The sequence below is a fragment of the Zonotrichia leucophrys genome, chromosome 2, assembly GCF_028769735.1.
Source record: "Zonotrichia leucophrys gambelii isolate GWCS_2022_RI chromosome 2, RI_Zleu_2.0, whole genome shotgun sequence".
Lineage (NCBI taxonomy): Eukaryota > Metazoa > Chordata > Aves > Passeriformes > Passerellidae > Zonotrichia > Zonotrichia leucophrys.
Window position 1 is genome coordinate 151,182,374 of NC_088171.1, and position 17,099 is coordinate 151,199,472.

General features: G+C 46.1%; 1 protein-coding gene across 12 annotated transcripts in view; it reads left to right on the forward strand.

Moving 5' to 3' along the window:
* Positions 1 to 17,099, forward strand: part of ADGRB1 (adhesion G protein-coupled receptor B1) — a 291,313-nt gene that overhangs the window by 220,426 nt on the left and 53,788 nt on the right. For 6 of the 12 annotated variants that reach the window (XM_064706755.1, XM_064706752.1, XM_064706756.1 and 3 more), the window contains 4 exons: positions 2,525 to 2,628; positions 3,763 to 3,858; positions 10,049 to 10,151; positions 14,415 to 14,565. In XM_064706755.1, the coding sequence (XP_064562825.1) occupies positions 2,525 to 2,628; positions 3,763 to 3,858; positions 10,049 to 10,151; positions 14,415 to 14,565 (454 nt within the window). The remainder of the gene's footprint in view (positions 1 to 2,524; positions 2,629 to 3,762; positions 3,859 to 10,048; positions 10,152 to 14,414; positions 14,566 to 17,099) is intronic. The other 6 variants (XM_064706764.1, XM_064706757.1, XM_064706761.1 and 3 more) reach the window with 1 other exon arrangement.

Consider the following 17,099-nt stretch of genomic DNA (forward strand, 5'->3'; position numbering starts at 1 on the left):
TGCCTCGTTCCCAAAAACATGCTTCTAACCTTGCATGAAGATTTGGCAGGAGTAAATTCTCAGGGTGGGAGCACAGTCAGAGGAGTTGATGTAAAAAATCACAGTGACCCAAGTGTCTGTAAAGGCTTAGGGAAAGAATCCACAGGAGAGCTGAAACATCTCTTTCTTGGGAATCTCAAAGCAGAGGGAGATGCAGGAGGGTTTGGTGAGGCTCAGGTTTCTTGTTTGTAGCTGGTCTGCACCCAGTGAAGATCCCTCAGACCACCTATTCTTCTTTTGGTGCCAGAGGGGTACTCAAGCCATTGACTGTGTGGGACATCCCACCCTTAAGGGGAAGGAAGCACCCAAAATTTTTGATCAAAAGGAATGGCAGAAGACAGAGGGATCCCAAGATTTATAAGTGAATTACAAACAGAAATTGTTATTAGTCCCTGATCTGGTGCCAGCACATGGTAGTGAGTTTTGGATAAAGGGGTAGAGTGAAAGGGAAAAAGGAGATGGATTAAAGAGGGAGAGAGACAAACAAAGGAGAAGCAAGGAAAGGGAAAAATAGAAATCACCAATGCTGGCTCCAGGTTGATCCAGCTGATGGGGTGTCCAGGGTCCTGGGGTGCCCATGAGCCCAGGGAGTACCTTTTTATAGATCAGTTTTCTCTGGAGATAAGTCTCTCTTTCCATGCAAATCAGTTGTCATAGACAGCCTGTTCTTGAAGACCTTTCTGGAACTGGGTTGGAGCTTTCAGGGATTTTGGGTGGTCTTGATCCATCCTATAATCCATGCCCATTTCTCAACCTCATTCCTGTGCCTGCACTTTGCTGAATTGTGCTAATCTCCGGGTGCCAAAACAAGGATTTTTCTTCCCAGAAAAGTGCTGCCCTACCTGTGCATGGCCCCTTCTGCAGCCACACCTTTTTCTTCAGTGTATTATTACCAACAATTCTTGGTTGACTCCACGACCATCCATCTTTGAGACATTCACGTTAGTCCCCTTATTTTCTAGGCTTCTACAGTGTGTCACTAAATTTTGGAAGTTCTTGTTCCATCCTTCCTGACAGTTCCTTTGAGTGGTGAAAATTCTGTTCCTCATTAATTCCCCTCAGCTGTGAGAGGTGTCCTTGTTCAAAATAAACAAATAAGGAAGGTTTTCCCAAGCCCTCAAAAATTCAGGGACAATTCAGCTCTGACCTCTGTGTACCAGGATTGTTCACACAACCGTGTTGTGACTGTGGGCATTAAGTGGACACAGGTTTGGTTTGTCCATGTTCTGAACTGGCCAGGCTCTATTTAAACCCAGCACTGAGCCCTGCCTGATGTATTTCACTTCACAGAAGGCTCAGTAGCCTGGAACAGAGCTGCTGTAGCCTCAGCTCCATGGCACCCCTCTGGCTGGAGGTTCAGGCTGAGCAGCCTCATGCCTGCCAAAAAAAACAGTGCAGTCAAGTCCTTAGAGGACTGCCTGTTTCATTCCCAAATCCATGCATAATTTTCTTTTCTTTTTTTATTTTATCTCCTGTGCTAAGCCCTTGCTGTGTCAGAAGCCATCTCATCTCCATGAGTGAAGTGCGAGGCGCTGGTGCTGTGCCAGTCTAATGACAAACCTTGACTGGGCTCCCTGTCCTCTGCAAACGGTGTGACCCCAAACAGAGGGTTCTTGGGTGTCTGTTCTGTGCCTCTCTCTGCCTTCCTGCCAGCAGGGATCACTGATGTGGAAATAAGAAACGTGCCAGGGGGGAAAAAAAAATGCCTGCAGCAGAGAAAGCCAAGTGGGATTGAGCTCCTCGCTCTGAGCTGGGGACAGGGCGAGTTCAGTGATATCAGTGTGGCAGATGTTGGGTAGTTACAGTCACAGGATGCTCAGAGAGCTCCATTAGAGAGGTTACAGCATGTGTTTGCTCTTTATATTGCAAGAGCTGATGTTCTTTTGTATTCAGTCAGAAAAAAAGAGCCATTCCACACCAGGTTTTCCAGCCTGTGTGATCCCCTTTCTATGAGAAAATGCCTTGTGCAGTGGTGTAAGAGCAGTGAATTGATGGATAGTGGATCCCTGGGGAGGATGCACATCTTGTTTTTCCTCCCCTTGCTTCATTTCATCCTTTTCCAGATGAATGTTTGTGGTTGGTGGAAAATTTTCACCTTCTCTTCATCCTCCACCCTTCATCACCGCCGTCCCAGAAGAGCTCGTTTGTAATTGTTCTGTTATTGCTTCATTAATTATCTTCTCACTTTCACACTGGATATGCAGAGCCTGATCCTCCTCTCATAACACCTTTCACATGCCTGCCTTCCATGGATATCAGAATTGTTTCCCAGGTTTGACACTGGTTTGTGGGAGCAGAATCAGGTCCAAAAAAAAGCAAAAAGGCTGGGTCAGGCTGAAACAGATCCTGGTCTCCTTCCCTGTTTGTTTGTGATGTGAAGGTCAGCTGAGTGGGCACACCAACAAATAGGAAAGTTCTTGCCATGGAATTTTCTTGGTAGAACTGGCTGAACTTACTTTTTAATGTCTCACTTTCTCTCTTTCAGAACATGGAAAAGGTGCTGGTCCCTTCTGTCACGTTAATTGTAGGCTGTGGAGTATCCTCGCTGACACTTTTGCTGTTGATTATCATTTATGTCTCTGTTTGGAGGTATGGCTTTCATTTTCTCTTCTCTTCTTTTTGGGGAAAATAATTGTCTTTTTGACCTACATGGATCCTGGAATGTTTGCTCTGTGGTTTTGGGTGCCTGGTGCTTGAGGAGGAACTGTTTGGGAATGAGTGGGCCCTGCAGAAAGTCATCCTGGTGGCTTAGCTGGCATTATTCTCTCCTTTCAGTGCCAGAGAAATTAGCAGAGTGAAATTAGTGCCATGCCCTCATGTAGGGACATTGTTCCATTTCCAAAAGCCTCGTGCTGGTTTTGATGCCTTTGTGTACCCCAGGAAACCTTGTCAGAGGCGAGGTGGACACACACAGCCTCTCTTGGCAGGCAGATGCTGCTGCAAGGGAATTCTTTGGGAACATCCAAACCTCCGTGACCTGCCATGAAAACATCTGGCCTGAAGAACTGGCAGAACTTTTCAGGAGCTTAAGGATGTTAAACCTTAAATCACCTAAATAACTCCCCAAACTTTTAGCTACTTTTTGCCTTCAGGTGCATATGGGATCCCTCAGTACATCCCATTGCTGACAGCTCCTGTACACAGGTCAGGTGGAACCTAAAATTGTGTCATTTATGGAGGCTGAAGGGATTTTGAAGCAAAGCTTTAATGAACAATTGGCCCATGCCCCTGTTAGATGCATTCTGGTGACTCTTAAGCTGGAGGACCTGAGGTGTGCAAGGGATTTTCTCCCTGTATTGCCTTGAACAAGGTCAGAGTTTATCCTGTGAGATCCATGTCTCTCCTAAATCCATGGCAAACACGCTGAGACCTTCATGGCTCGAGGCCAAGCAAAGACAAATCAGAACCAGGTGAATATCTGTGAAATCCAAATGGAGTGGCTGCAGGGAGTACAGCTGGGTATTACTGGAGATCCTTTTGGGAGAAGGGATCAATGTGAGGCTCTTATTTTGTGCAGTGCTTCTTCTCAGCAGGAAGGAAAGGGTAAATTCCATTTAGAGGTTGAACTGAGATAACTTTTTCCTGCGCTTTGATAGAGGAAGGAAACAAAAGAGTAAAAACTGAGCAAAAAAATGCATCTTTTTTTTTTGTTGATACTGTGACAGTGCATAGTGGCTGGTTAATTTTGGCAGCTGAAGACTGATCATGATAACGTTTATCTAGAACTCAGGTTTTTCCGTGCCTGGGGTATCATTGGATGTGCTCAAGTCCTTGTCCTCTCCTGCTTTTCCTCAGGCTGGGCGGCACTGAGCAGCGCCGGTAGGTGACTTGCTGGGGTCACTGGTGTCAGGATCAAGTGGAAAGTCAGGCTAGAAGATTAAAGAGCAAGCGTTCGAGCCTCACCCTCTCTTTCCTATCAGAAACAGGGTCAGGATCTGAAGCCCAAGCTCAGACATGAGGCTGAATCAGTTTGGAGCATGCCAGAGCCATTTTGGAATAACATGATGTATTTTTTTCCAGGACTGTGCTCCCCTCCCTACCCTTCCAATATTTGCTGTTATTGAGGACAGTAAATTGCCTGACCTGTTTCAAATGTGTTCTGTTTAATTTCTCATTCCACTCTTTGCCTTATGCCTATGGCCAAAACGATCAGCAGGAATGGGAGGACACGTTTAAGGGAGGCTTGAATGGGTATTTCTGAGCTAGCCAAGGATGGACATGCATTTCCAAGTGATCCTGAGACCAGCTATATCTTGATTGGAGGGCTCTCTATCCTGAGTCTCTCTTTGTAAATATTTGTAAAGCATGAATGAATGATCTCTAGAATTTCTCTTTGGTGCGCTGAGTTTGTTCCATTTCTTCTCTGTAGATCATGTTTTCATGTTTTCCAAACTTCACAGCATTCCCGTGGCTGAGCCCTGAGCGCTCTGTGTGTCCTTTTTATTTTAGGCATAGCTGCTGGACGTGAATGTGCTTTCCTATTAATGGCCTCAGGAACTTTGTATCCAACATTATCTCCTGGCTCCCACTTTGTTTTGCCCTAAATGTTGTATATTCTGATAGACAGCAGCTGGAGGAGTGCTTAGAAATGGAATCAGCAGTATTATTGTCTCCAAAACACAGGAGCAGTATCAAAGTGGTTCTTTTCCACCGTGCTGGAGAGAAACTCCTCATGTCCTGGCTGCCTGATCTGGTGTGGAGAGCACTCACCAGAGCTCAGCTGTTTTGTGGAGCTTTGGCCGGAAAATTTCCCATTCAGAACTCTGGACAAAGGCATCTGGAGCATGCATCCATAGACCCAGCTTGAGTATGAAACACTTCTGATGAATAAGCTTGCTCAGGCTGACAATCTGGAAGCTTTCCCAGAATTTTGCCCAGCTAGGGTTTGTTTGTGTAAATGGGAACCAGAAAAGAAGGGAGGGCGAGAAAGAGGGAGAGGAACACGGCGAAGAAAAGAGGGGCAGGAGCAACAGGGAGGTGATCCCAGCTACATATCAGGGAGGAAATGAATTTCCCCTCCACTCCCCATTCAAAACCCCCAAATAAAGGCTGCTCCTTGGTGGCACCTACTCAGCCACTGGCATGAATGGCACGAGCGTTTTTTGAGGCAAGTGATCCCTTCAGACGCGGCCAACTTGGCACGGCCCCGTTGGAAACTGGAAGTTGTTTCTGTTCGAGGGCTGTTGGTGGCCTCTTGGTGGCCTCACTCCAGTTCCCAGCAGACAGATGGCTGCAAAAAATCCCTGCTGCAGATGGTGCATCTCTGGTCTTATTAGCAGGCTCGACAGAGGGGTCAGTGACACAGTGGGCCACAGAAGTGGAGTGACCTTGTTCTATCCATGCACTGCCTGTCCTGGTCACAGCTGGAGGCACAATCCGTGTGTGAGCCACGTGCTCCAGCACCCGTGTGGGAAAAAATTGAGAGAAAAAATTGAGAACTGGTGTAGAAATGAAGAACTGGGGGGAAAACCCAACCACTCAGGGGTCAGAGCAGGTGAAATGACACCTCTTTTCAAGCAGCTCCTTGACACACTGGCATTTCAGGAGTGCCCCGATGTGTTTTCCATCCCTGAATTCATTGCAGCTCTACAGCCTCTGGAGTCAGTGACCTTTCCATAGCATGGGATCGATCCCTGCTATTGAGCAGCACATCCACCAGCCCATCAGCATGTGGGACAGGGCAGAGCTCTGTCCCTGGCAGCAGCTGGGTGAGTGCTGCATCACTGCAAGAGAGCAGCCCCAGCTTTCCTCACTCCTGAGGATTGATTGAGTGGCTGTCAATGAGCTCTCTCAGGGCTGTTAAGGCTTGCTTTGCTTTAAACCCAGGAACTCTGCCTGTGCTGGGGATGCTGAGGCACTCCTGGCCCTGGTGGGAGGTGGCAGGGATGAGTAAGTGGCTGTGTGGAGAGGGATGTGTGTACACACGGTGAGAAAGCAGCGGTGACTCAGTGTTTGTGGAGAGGAGAGGAGTCTAATGGGGGCAGAGAAACAGACTGTGGGCTTTTCCCACCTTTTCCATCTGTCTCAGCTGGTGCAGGGCTTCACACAGCGTGTGGGGATCCTCACTGCTGACCAGTGACAGGACCTGAGGGAATGGCTGGAGCTGTGTCAGAAGGGCTGGGTTGTGTATCAGGAAATAATTCTTAGTTCAGAGGGTGGTTTAGCACTGAAACAGGCTCCCCTGGGAATGGTCACAGCGCCAAATATGCCAGAGCTCAAGGAGTGTTTGGACACTCTCTCAGGCACAGAGTGGGATTGTTGGGATGTCCTGTGCAGGGCCAGGAGTTGGGTTTGCTGATCCTTTTGGGTCCCTTCCAACTCAGGATATTCTGTGATTGTAGGACACAGGCTAGAGCAGAAGTCCCTAAATTAGCAGTGATTTTCCCCCAGTTTTGTGGCTGAGTACAGCATATTTTGATAAGTAGACAGAATCCATGTATCAGTAGAGGTGTAGCAAGGCAACACCCTGCAGTAGCTCTGTCTTTGCTGCAGATGTGGTTTTGGGCAAAACCCATCAAGTTCTATGTTTTTTTTTTCCCCCTCTGATACAAATGCCTGATTTCTTTGGCCAGAGGGTCTGGAGGTGAATGGTGATTTCTTTCTTTGGAGCATCCTGCACTAGAGAAGAGGAAATGGAAGGGAAAAAAGCAAGCGTGGCAGGAGGTCTTCTTAGCATTCTGACTGAGCAGAAACTTAACAAGGAAATGTTTGGAATCCAGGTCAGGCTACCAAGCAGGACTCTGGAAGAATTGCCCAGGAATGCAGGATTGAATTAGAGTGGTCAGAGCTCAGCTGAGTTTGAAAATGGTCAGGGATGTGAAAGGCTTCAGGAGTGGGTTCTGGAGGTACATCAGCATCAGAGGATTTCCCAGGAAATGGTGTTTAGTGGGACAAGCAGCCTGATGGATAAGGAAGTTGAAAAGGTGAAGGTACCCAGTGCCTTTTTGCCGTGTTCTTCTGACAAGGCTGACTCCCAGGCATCCAAATTCCTCCACAGAGGCAGAATCCAGGGGAGAAAATGCTCCCCAGTGCCAAGAAAAAGAGAGACAAGGACTGTTTAAGGTATCTGGGAGTTGGCAAATCCACGGGATGCATTGAGGGAGATGTTTGGTGTGACTGTGGAGCCACTCTCTGTCACCTGGGGAGCTTCCTGAAGGCTGGAAGAAGGCAAATGTTCCCCCCACCTTTAGAAAGGGCAAGGATGAGGATCCAGAGAACAACTGACCAGTCTGCCCACATGGCCCCTGGGATGATGAAAGAGCAAGTAGCTCTAAAGGTTATTTCCAGGCAAAATGATGGACAGGGAAGCAATTGGGAACAACAGTGAGGATTTGTGGAGGACAGGTTGTGCCTGGCTGCCCTGTTTTCCTTTTGGGATGGGATGACTACTGATATGGACAGTGGGGAGAAGCAGCTGGTGTGGATTTTGACATTACCAAGGCCATTAACACAGTGTCCAAATGCATTTTTGTATCCAGATCATGGGATTATGCACTGGATTGGTGGCTTTATATCTGGATGAAATTCCTGCAGGATTTCAGGGTAGTGGTCAGAGGTTTGAGGCTAATCAAGAGCTGGTCAGGGTTGGTAGAGTGGCCAACATTGTTTAATGTCTTCTTTAACAACCTGGACACTCCTGGAAAAGGTGTCCAGTGTTAGATCCCCCCAATAGCAGAGATACCAGCACATCCCAAGTTGATGCTGAGGGAGTTGCACAATGTCAAAGGAGGCAAAGGGAACAAACTTGGAGAAGAGGAGGCTGTTAAAGAACAGTCATGGAGAAGCCAAACAACTTGCAGAGGTAGGCAGGGAAAGGTCTAGAGGCACCAGCTGCAGCAGGAAAAGACCCAGCTGGATATAAAGCAAAATAATCCTTCACCAGGAGAGCAGTTAAGTTAAGCAGTTTAGTGCTGTAATAAGTCAGCCAAGAGAGGTGGTAGCATTCCTGTTCCTGGTGATTTTCAAATCTCAGTCAGATGAGACCCTGAGAAACCTGATCTGACTTTGAAATCAGTCCTTTTTTTGGGCATAGCATTGGACTGGGAACTTGCGAGGATTTTTTTTCCCCCCAACCTAAATTATTCTGATTTGTTTCATTGCCAACCCACATCTTGTTCTTTGGAGGTTCAGGGATCTGGAGAACAAGATAAATTCTCAGGGTGTGAAGGGAAACAGGGAAAAAGGAGAGTTGATTTATGGGGTCTTAAGGAGGAAAAAGTCTTAAGACAGCTGGATTATCTCCCCTTACATTAAAATGCAGATTAATGGTCAAGTAATTTCTTACCTTTTTCTGACCAGTGGAGACTTCAGATGTTCATGCTAATAGCAGTGGGATCATAGTGCTGCTACACAGATTTATTACATCTCCTTCCCACCAGGACAGAGTCCAAATCTCTGTTTCTGCCCCATAGAAGCTCCTGACTGGAGATTTGAGCTTTTACTTCACACAATCAAAGCATGAAAAGATTGAGGTCTCCAGTCACAAATGGAGCAGGGTTCAGGTGGTGCCCAGCACTATATGGAGCCCAGTGAGATCAGGAAGTTTGAGCTCAGCTTGGCTGTGGAAGGAACCAGAAGCTCATTTTGCAGCCTGTCAACCCAGTTTCTTGCTGAGGAGGGATCCTACATTTTGCAGCCTGTTCTGGGGCTGGGAGTGTTTCAGGGAGAACTTCCTATAAACCAGATTTCCAGCAGATTAAGTAGGAGTTAATGCTACCTTTGCTTTTTCTTTTTTTTTTTTTTTTTTTTTTTTTTTGCATCCAGGAAAGCATATCTTCACCATACATGTTTGTCTGAAGGTACAGCTCAAGGGGAAGTTGAAAAATCAAAGTTTTACAGCCTTCATTAGGTATAAAGCACAGATTTACCCTTGGCAGAGCACCCACATGTGCAGCAAAGCTATCCTGCCCTCCTCATCAGAAACTCAAAACTCTGCAGCCAAGGCACGACCAACTCACTCTGGCTAAAATTAATTAATGAAATTAAATTCCCAACATAAATAGTTGATGTGCTAGAATATAGGAAATAATCCTGCATTAGCCTCCAGGGATGAGCTGGTTGATTAATACATCTGTTTCTAATTTATATAAGCATCAGCATCTCCTCTTCACTCATCTGGCATTCAGGCAGGGCACTTGCAGCATCTTTGAGATAATTCACGTGTGTGAACGTTGGTGTGGTCACAGATCTTGAGTCAGTCCTTGAGGACTTGCACCTTTGCAGTTCCCTTTTCGTTTTATCGGGTACATAAAAGTGCCTTCAAAGAAATTTCCCTCCCTGGCCAGTGGTTTGAATTAATTGTGGTGCACTTACCTCGGCAGCGAGCCTGGTGCTGTGCTGCAAATCAGAAATGACAAGTAGCTGGCTCCTGCAAGGTGCTGAAGGCAGCAACAGCTCCCAGACTGCTGTCCCTGATGTCCCAAACCCACAGCTGCAGTTACATATTTGGCCTAGTTTGGAGAAGTGGTGCCAAAAAAAAAAAAAAAAAGAAAAATAATTAAATATATAAATAAAAATATAAAAGCCAGAAATGCTTCTCAATGCTTCTCACCCCAGGAGGGGTTGTTAGGCTGAAGGAAGTGGAATGCTGAATCACACACACTTTGTTGTCAAGGTGCATGTGTTTGTACTCTGCTTCCATCGCCAGCATGCCTGTGGCTCTTGGTTGGGAATCTTTTCCGTGTGTCGCCTGTTTGTTTTCTTTCAAGCTCCTTTTCAAGCCCCCGTTTCAAGTAGGCAGAGCTGAAGAAGATTTGCAGCACTCTACTGTTTTAGGAGGGGCTCAGGCTAGGCTGGCCCCTCGTTTGTTGGCTCCTAACTCCAGCTTTGATGGGGATGATGGAGACATCTGCTCCCCCTCCCTTCCCCGCCTCGTTCTTGTCTGTCCAGCGCATAAAATCTTCAGGAAATTGGCAATTCTGTAGAGCCTGGCCTGGATTGCTGCTTTCCAGAGGTCATCCAGGGCAGGCTGTGACAGGGTGGGTCTCCCTCCCCTCTTCTCTCGCTGCAGGTACATCCGCTCGGAGCGCTCCGTCATCCTCATCAACTTCTGCCTCTCCATCATCTCCTCCAACGCCCTCATCCTCATCGGGCAGACCCAGACCCGGAATAAGGTAAGGGATCCACTGGGGCTTTGTTTATTTGTTTGCTTTCCCCCTGATTTAGCACTGAAATGATCCATTCAGGCAGCGCTTCCTCATTTTTCCTCCATCTGTTAATTAGCGACATGTCAAAGACACGGCTAAATGGCAGATTTCAATTTTCTCTCTCGCTCTCTCTTTGATAATTTGTCAGCATCCTCAGGGCTTTGATTAAAACCAATGTGATATTTTTGAATATCTGCCTAGAGTAGCTGGCACATGGCACGGTGAAGAAGCATGGTGATTTGCAAGGCTTTAACCATTTTATTTTCAAAAAAATTACAAAGACAGATTGAGAAAAGGCTTTAAAAAAAACCCAAACAAACAACCTCTCAGCTTTACATTTATTTCTCCGGCAGTTTTTATACTCTGAGCTGAAAGTACTTGGCAGATGTTAATGAACACAGGCACAAAACTGTCCAACCTTTTTTTTGGGGATCTTTGGGAAAGCATTGCCAGATGCACCATGAGCACTGCAGGGCCTCGAGGGACTCGGAGCAGATCCCAGAGTGACTCCAGCAGCCCAGGCAAGACCCAGTGTGGTTTTCCAAGCCATGAGCACTGGTTGCTCTCTTCCCACAGACCCAGCTGGAGAGGCATGTGTTACCTCCATGATTTTTCTCCAGCTCAAGCACTTTCAGGTTCCCTGTTGATGTCTGGCATGACAAATCACAGCTCACCATTAGTATTTTCCCCTTGGTAAATTTTGCCCTCTTCCCAAATGCTCTGACCATCATAGCTCTGTTGAGCCAAAAAACGTGAATCAAGACGCCTCCTCCATTCTTTCTGCTGCCAAAATCACAATCAGAAGTGAAAAATTAGTTATTGCTTAACAGGAACCAGTGACCAGCTGGGTTTTTTGAGCCCCTGCTTTGGCAGCATGAGCGTGGTGTCACTTTTAGAAGCATATCAGGAATAAAATCTTCCCTGTGAGGGTGGTGAGGCACTGGAACAGATTGCACAGAAAAATTGTGGGTGCCCCAACACTGAAAGTGTTCAAGGCAAGGTTGGACAGAGCTTTGAGCACAGAGAAAATCTTCCTGCCTATGGCAGGGGGTTGGAATGAGATGATGTTTAAGGTCCCTACCAAAACTCAACCCATTCCATGATTTTATGATTCCTGCAGAGAGGTTGAAGGATTTACTGAATCAGGGACTCATTTCTATGGAAGGCCCTTTGGATTAGGGTTAGGTTGTTTTAGGAAAAGCTTTCCAGCTGCTGGAGCCCTGTGTGTGCAGAAAAGTGTGGAAACAAGCAGCCAGCTCTGCTCCTGCCACAAAGTGCCCTTCAGAAACTCCTTCTCAAAGCAGAGTTATCTTCCATGGTTGACAGGAGGTGGAGAGAGGAAGACCCAAGCTCCTATTTTCCTTAGTTGTGTTTTCTGCCACACCAAACATATGCTGGGAGCTTCTTCCCATGGGATGAAGCACTGAGGGATGCTCAACAGGACCAACCACAGCTGGACCTCCTCTTTGGTGGTTCTTCTTCACCTCAGGACAGGAGCTGGATGTGTTCCTCCTCTCCCACCTCCTCCAGAGCACAGTTATGAACCCAGGTTCTCCCTGGTGGATTTTTTTGTCCTGTGACTCTGGGAGTTCACTGTTGGGAGCTGTTGGTGGGGATTCAAAGCTCCCGGCAGCGATGGCAGGAGGCAGATTAGCTCTTTGCACATCCATATGCATGAAACCCCAGAAATAGAAAGGTTATTCTTGGATTTCCTCTCAGCCATCTAGTAAACAGTCTCTGGCAGGCAACAGAGAGAGAAAACTATGCAGAGGAGAGACGAAGGAGTGTAAATTAAGATTTTATTCACATTCAATTATCGATAATAGAGCGCCTTAAAATGTTGGTGATTTATAATTGCGGCTTCTCCGGGAGGTTTCTGCGGTATCGGCTTCCCTGGAAATGTCAAATTCTCCCTGGATTTTCATCCGTGTAACCTCAAAGGCAAGATTCCACGCCTGGATTTGCTAAGCTTTTTGAAGATGAAAGGCCTGGGAAAAGGCTAAAAAAAAAAAATTACAGTCAGCAATCTGGGGATACAAAGGGAAGGGATGCTGCAGGAAGTGGCCGTGTCTCCAAGGCTTGTGCTGGAAGGGAACAGATTTCTCCTCTTAAAGGAAAACAAGGACTAATGGCCTTGACAGACTGACAGGCTCTGCTGGATCTTGGAACATCATATCCCTGTGCTTAGCCCTTCATGGGGATGTTTGGTTTTCACCACAAGGAAGGGAAAACCTGCAGCAGAGGTTGCAGAAGCAAATATTTGCCTGCCTATCAGTTGGCCAAGTTCATTTGAGGCGATGAGTTCATCCTGGTCCAGCTGAGATGTGCATGTTTCTTTTGTCTTCCCCTCCTCTCTTCTTCCCTTTTTGTCAAAGCTACTCATTTGAGAAAAAAAAAGAAAAAAACCAAACCCAAATGTATCTCTGTGTAAAATTGTATAAAATTGTATAGCAATGCTTTTCTCTCCCCTTTACAAGGAAGAGCTTGTTGGTTTGAAACAAAATCAAAAAGGCAATGTGAGCAGTGTTGTACCTGATATCAGTCAAAAGAAAAAAAAGGGTTATAAAATATCAATCTCTTGAAATCCATTCCAGAAAGCATCCTCTGTTTGTAGCTGTTTCATATAGGATTTGTAAGCTGATGAATAGGAACCACCTTTTTTTAGGATTCTTGTAAAATGTGAAAATTACTGGACATTAGCATATTGAGCTGTGTTATTTGTGCTGAACTGACATCCTGAATCCACTTTTAAGCAGAATATGGAGGGATTTGGTGTCAAATGCAAAAATGCAAATCTGGAACAAAAAAAAGACAGTTCCTATCTCAGAGAACACACGGTCTTGCTTTTGTTCACAGCCTCTGATAACATCGGGTGGTGCCAGTGGATGAATCGAGAGCAATCCGATAAAATAATGATAAAAGCCACTCTGTGCATGAGAGCTGTGGCTTGAAAGATGCTGGTGGTTGAAAAAAGAGGAAAAAGAGAAAAGTTCATTGACCGTAAAACCAAGTCCATGTTTCCCCATGTAACTCAAAGCAGAGAAATTCTTGATTATAAACCTCCCCCAAATGCCTGAAGCCATATATTTTTTCCATCCATAGTCACTTTTAAAATCTATTTGCTCTCCCTTCTCCTCAGGAGCCAGTGGAATTTCTTCCCATCACTTTCTTCTCGAGTACATTGATTCACAGTTTTCAGCTCCCAGATGGGGGGAGAACTGGCTGAGTGAAACAGAGCGGCACCAATTTGCACCAGTGAAAGATTTGGCCTTGCTGAGTTAAAACAAAGACGAGCTTGTCAGCTTTCCAGTCCATCTCCCTGGCACTCTGGGATTGTTCTTCATAATGCATTTGCCAGTTCTTTCCCCAGTTTAATTTTAAATGGCTTAAGCTGCTTGCATTTCCCCTGTGAGATTTCCCCACCAAGTAGTAGAGCTCACCATTATGAAATTCTTTCTAATCTAGGGGGGAGTTGCTTGCTTTTTTTTTTTTTTTTTTTTTTTTTTTTTTTTGTTTCCTGTCTGCTGGTAGTTATGTGCTCTTGAACAACTGTACCCTCATGTTTGCAGTGCTTTCCCAGCCCCTGGCAGCCGTGGTTTCACCCAGCTCTCACAGCTTAACTCTTTCACTCAGCCCTGTTGTTCTGGCAGGGGCACCATCCAAATTACCTTCCTCAGATATCATTTCCATGGCTGGGCTGCCAGGGACGTGGTGCTTTGCAAACCTTTTGAGCTGAGATTAGTGCACTGTTTACTAACTACTCCGTCCCCCCTGCCTTGTACGGATCATGGCAATAGTATGGATGTTTTGGAAATTAAATATATCCTGCTGAAGCCAAGAAAGCAACAGGATGGGATGTGTGCTCAAACTTCTAGTGGAAGGTGTCTCTGCCTGTTTTATGATTAAATTATCTTTAAGGTCCCTCCACACTCAAACAATTCTGTAATTCCACAATTCCTCTAAAGTGTTAACCATGGCTTTATCCTAAAGCTTATGCTTAAGAGCAGATGATTTCCACGTAGTATTTAAATTTAAGGCTTTGATCTTTGCTAAGTCAAAGCTTTTGGAGGAGCCTGCCCCCTCTAAAACAGTATTTCCATGCCCTGATCTCCATGACTTTTCCTTCCAGAGCCCGGTTTGGAATCATCTCCCCGCTCCTTCCTCTCTGCTCCCTGCTGCTCTCTCCGCCTGCCTCTCCTCTCACGTGTCCTCCTTTCCTCCTCTCTGCAGGTGATCTGCACGCTGGTGGCGGCTTTCTTGCACTTCTTCTTCCTCTCCTCTTTCTGCTGGGTGCTGACCGAGGCCTGGCAGTCCTACATGGCCGTGACGGGCCGGTTACGGAACCGCATCATCCGCAAGCGCTTCTTGTGTCTCGGATGGGGTGAGGATCTGGGGGCTGTGGAGCAGAGAAGGGCCAGGCTGCAGGAGGGGCTGGTGCTCCTCAGGAGGCCTGGCAGAGGGCTCTTGGAACCTTTCCAGAGGTTTCAAGAAGGGCTGAATTGCTTAAAAATATATATCCATAAGTTGAGCCTCCTGCCCGGCGCACCTGAAAATACATGAGTCAAGTTCAGGTTTAGAGGGTGCTCCAAGAGTGATTTCTCCTGGGGTTGGGTCTGTTTCTTGCTTTCTACTTTTCTTTCTCTGTCTCTCTCGGTGCTGGGTGTGTTCTGTTGGTACATGTTACCAGCCATGGGAATCCTGGCCTGGATCAGCAGGACCAGGGCAGGGATTGTCCCTCTGTGCTGGGCACTGCTGAGGACACGCCTCCAATTGTGGGGTTGGTTTTGGACTCCTCTCTACAATAAAGTCATTGAGGTGCTGGAAAATGTCCAGGGGAAAGGTCTGGAGCAGCAGGAGTGGTTGAGGGAGCTGTGGAGGCTCAGCCTGGAGAAAAGGAGGCTCAGAAGGGACCCTCTCACTCTCCACAGCCCCCTGACAGGAGGGTGCAGCCGGAGGGGCCAGGCTCTGCTTCTGGGTAATAGAGCAAAAGGAATCAGCTCCAGTTGCACCAGGGGAAGTTTAGATGGGATATTAGGGAAAATTTCATCACTGAAAGGATGGGCAAGCATTGAAACAGGCTGCCCAGGGAAGTAGCGGAATCACCATCCCTGGAAGCGCTCAAAAACACATGAATCAGTGACATTCAGGGTCATGGTTTAGTGTTGGACCTGGTTGGACTCGATGATCCTCGAGGTCTTTTCAACCTCGGTGATTTTATGGTTCTAAGATTCTGCAGAGCAACCTGGAGTGAAGCAAACTCTGAAATCCTGTCTCCATGGCAGCAGCGCCTTTCGGAGACAAATAAACTGCGAGACTGCTGCAGATGCTTGTAACTAATTTTTCTCCCTCTGCCTCTGCCGTATGTTTAATTTATTAGCCTTAAATGATGCATTCTGTAGTAGAAAACAAATACAAACCCATAAACCTGCGCTTTCAAAACGATAACAAGGCTGTGTTTGAAAGGAGCAGCAGCACAAAAAGTTGCTGAGAAGTGAGAAGGCAAAGGAAAGAAAGGAGTGTGGCTGAGCTCTATTAATGCCTCATTTTACTACTGAAGTCTCACAATTCACCCCAGGCAAGAGATTTCTGGTGCTTACCGAGCACCCTGATGTGATTTATTCTGGCACATCAAGAGCCATCCTCGTTGCAGCGCCTTCATCCCTTTACGTTTTCCCTCCTAAGCTTTTGCTTACAATAGAGAATAAATTGTGTTATTAAAATCCAGGGTTTGCATGTTAGCAGGAGCAGAACCACAATACCTGCAGAGGACAGGCTGCAGGAGCCTGGGTGTGCTCATGTATGTGTTTATACCTCCTTGGTGACTCCAGCAACATCAGGGATATCAAATGTAACAGACTAATAGCTTTCCTAGGAAATAAAAGGGAATTTCCCCCCCCACACACACCCGATTTGTAAAAGCTGGGACAGATGGGCGTGTTAGCCAAGGGAATTTTGGATGAGCAGCATTCACATTTGTAGTCTGTACAGATTAAAAAAAAATAAAAAATCCCCCTACATGTGTAGAAGCATAATTTGCACGGCTAGTAAAATGTAGTCAGCTCTGAGCTAGGATGCACTGCTGATAAATGATGCATAATAACCATTTGGAGTAGGTTAGGACAAGAAATGAAGAACACTCTTGCCTATTAAGGCGGCAAGGGAATTTTGGATATTTAGCATCCTGCTAGACTTCAGCTGTAGAGCTGGGATTAATGGCACTTGTAAGAGGAAAGAAGCCGAAAATATGTTTTAAAGAGCATAATCTGAAATAATTAGCACAATTCACTTTGTCATGGGCTGGTTCTCCCCCCTTTCCCCTCTTTGCACATTTGCATTTCTCTAAGCCGTCGTTGGAGACGTCTTTGCCAAGTTCTCAGCTGCTCTCAGCTGTAGCTCATTGAAGCTGCAGAGAATTTCAGCAGCAGGGAGGATTATTTTATATTTCTTTGGTCTCCTCTTGGATGTGCAACTTTGCAATTCAATGTTTACATTATTATTAGTAATAATTACTATTAATGATTCTTGTCCATGCTTGGACAATGCTCCCAAGTTCATGAAGTGACTCTTTGGGTGATCCTGTGCAGGGTCAGGAGCTGGACTTGGTGGTTTTTGTGGATTCTTCCAATTCAGGATATTCTCTGGTTTAGAATAGACAGATAAATTGTTCCCTGGGAACAGCTCAGTCATCATATTTAGCCCCAATAAAGAAGAAATATTTTTTGTCAGGATTTTTATGACCCTGTTACAGTTTCCACAGCTGGATTTTTAATGCTGCCATAGCTCAGCCTCTGAGTGCGTCTTCAGCTGTTTATAACAAGAATGGCTCTTGGGAATTATTAGCAAACATCTTCTCTAGTGGAACATGATTAACACATGGCCTGATTCTCCTGTGACCTGGAAGTGCAAAATTCTTTG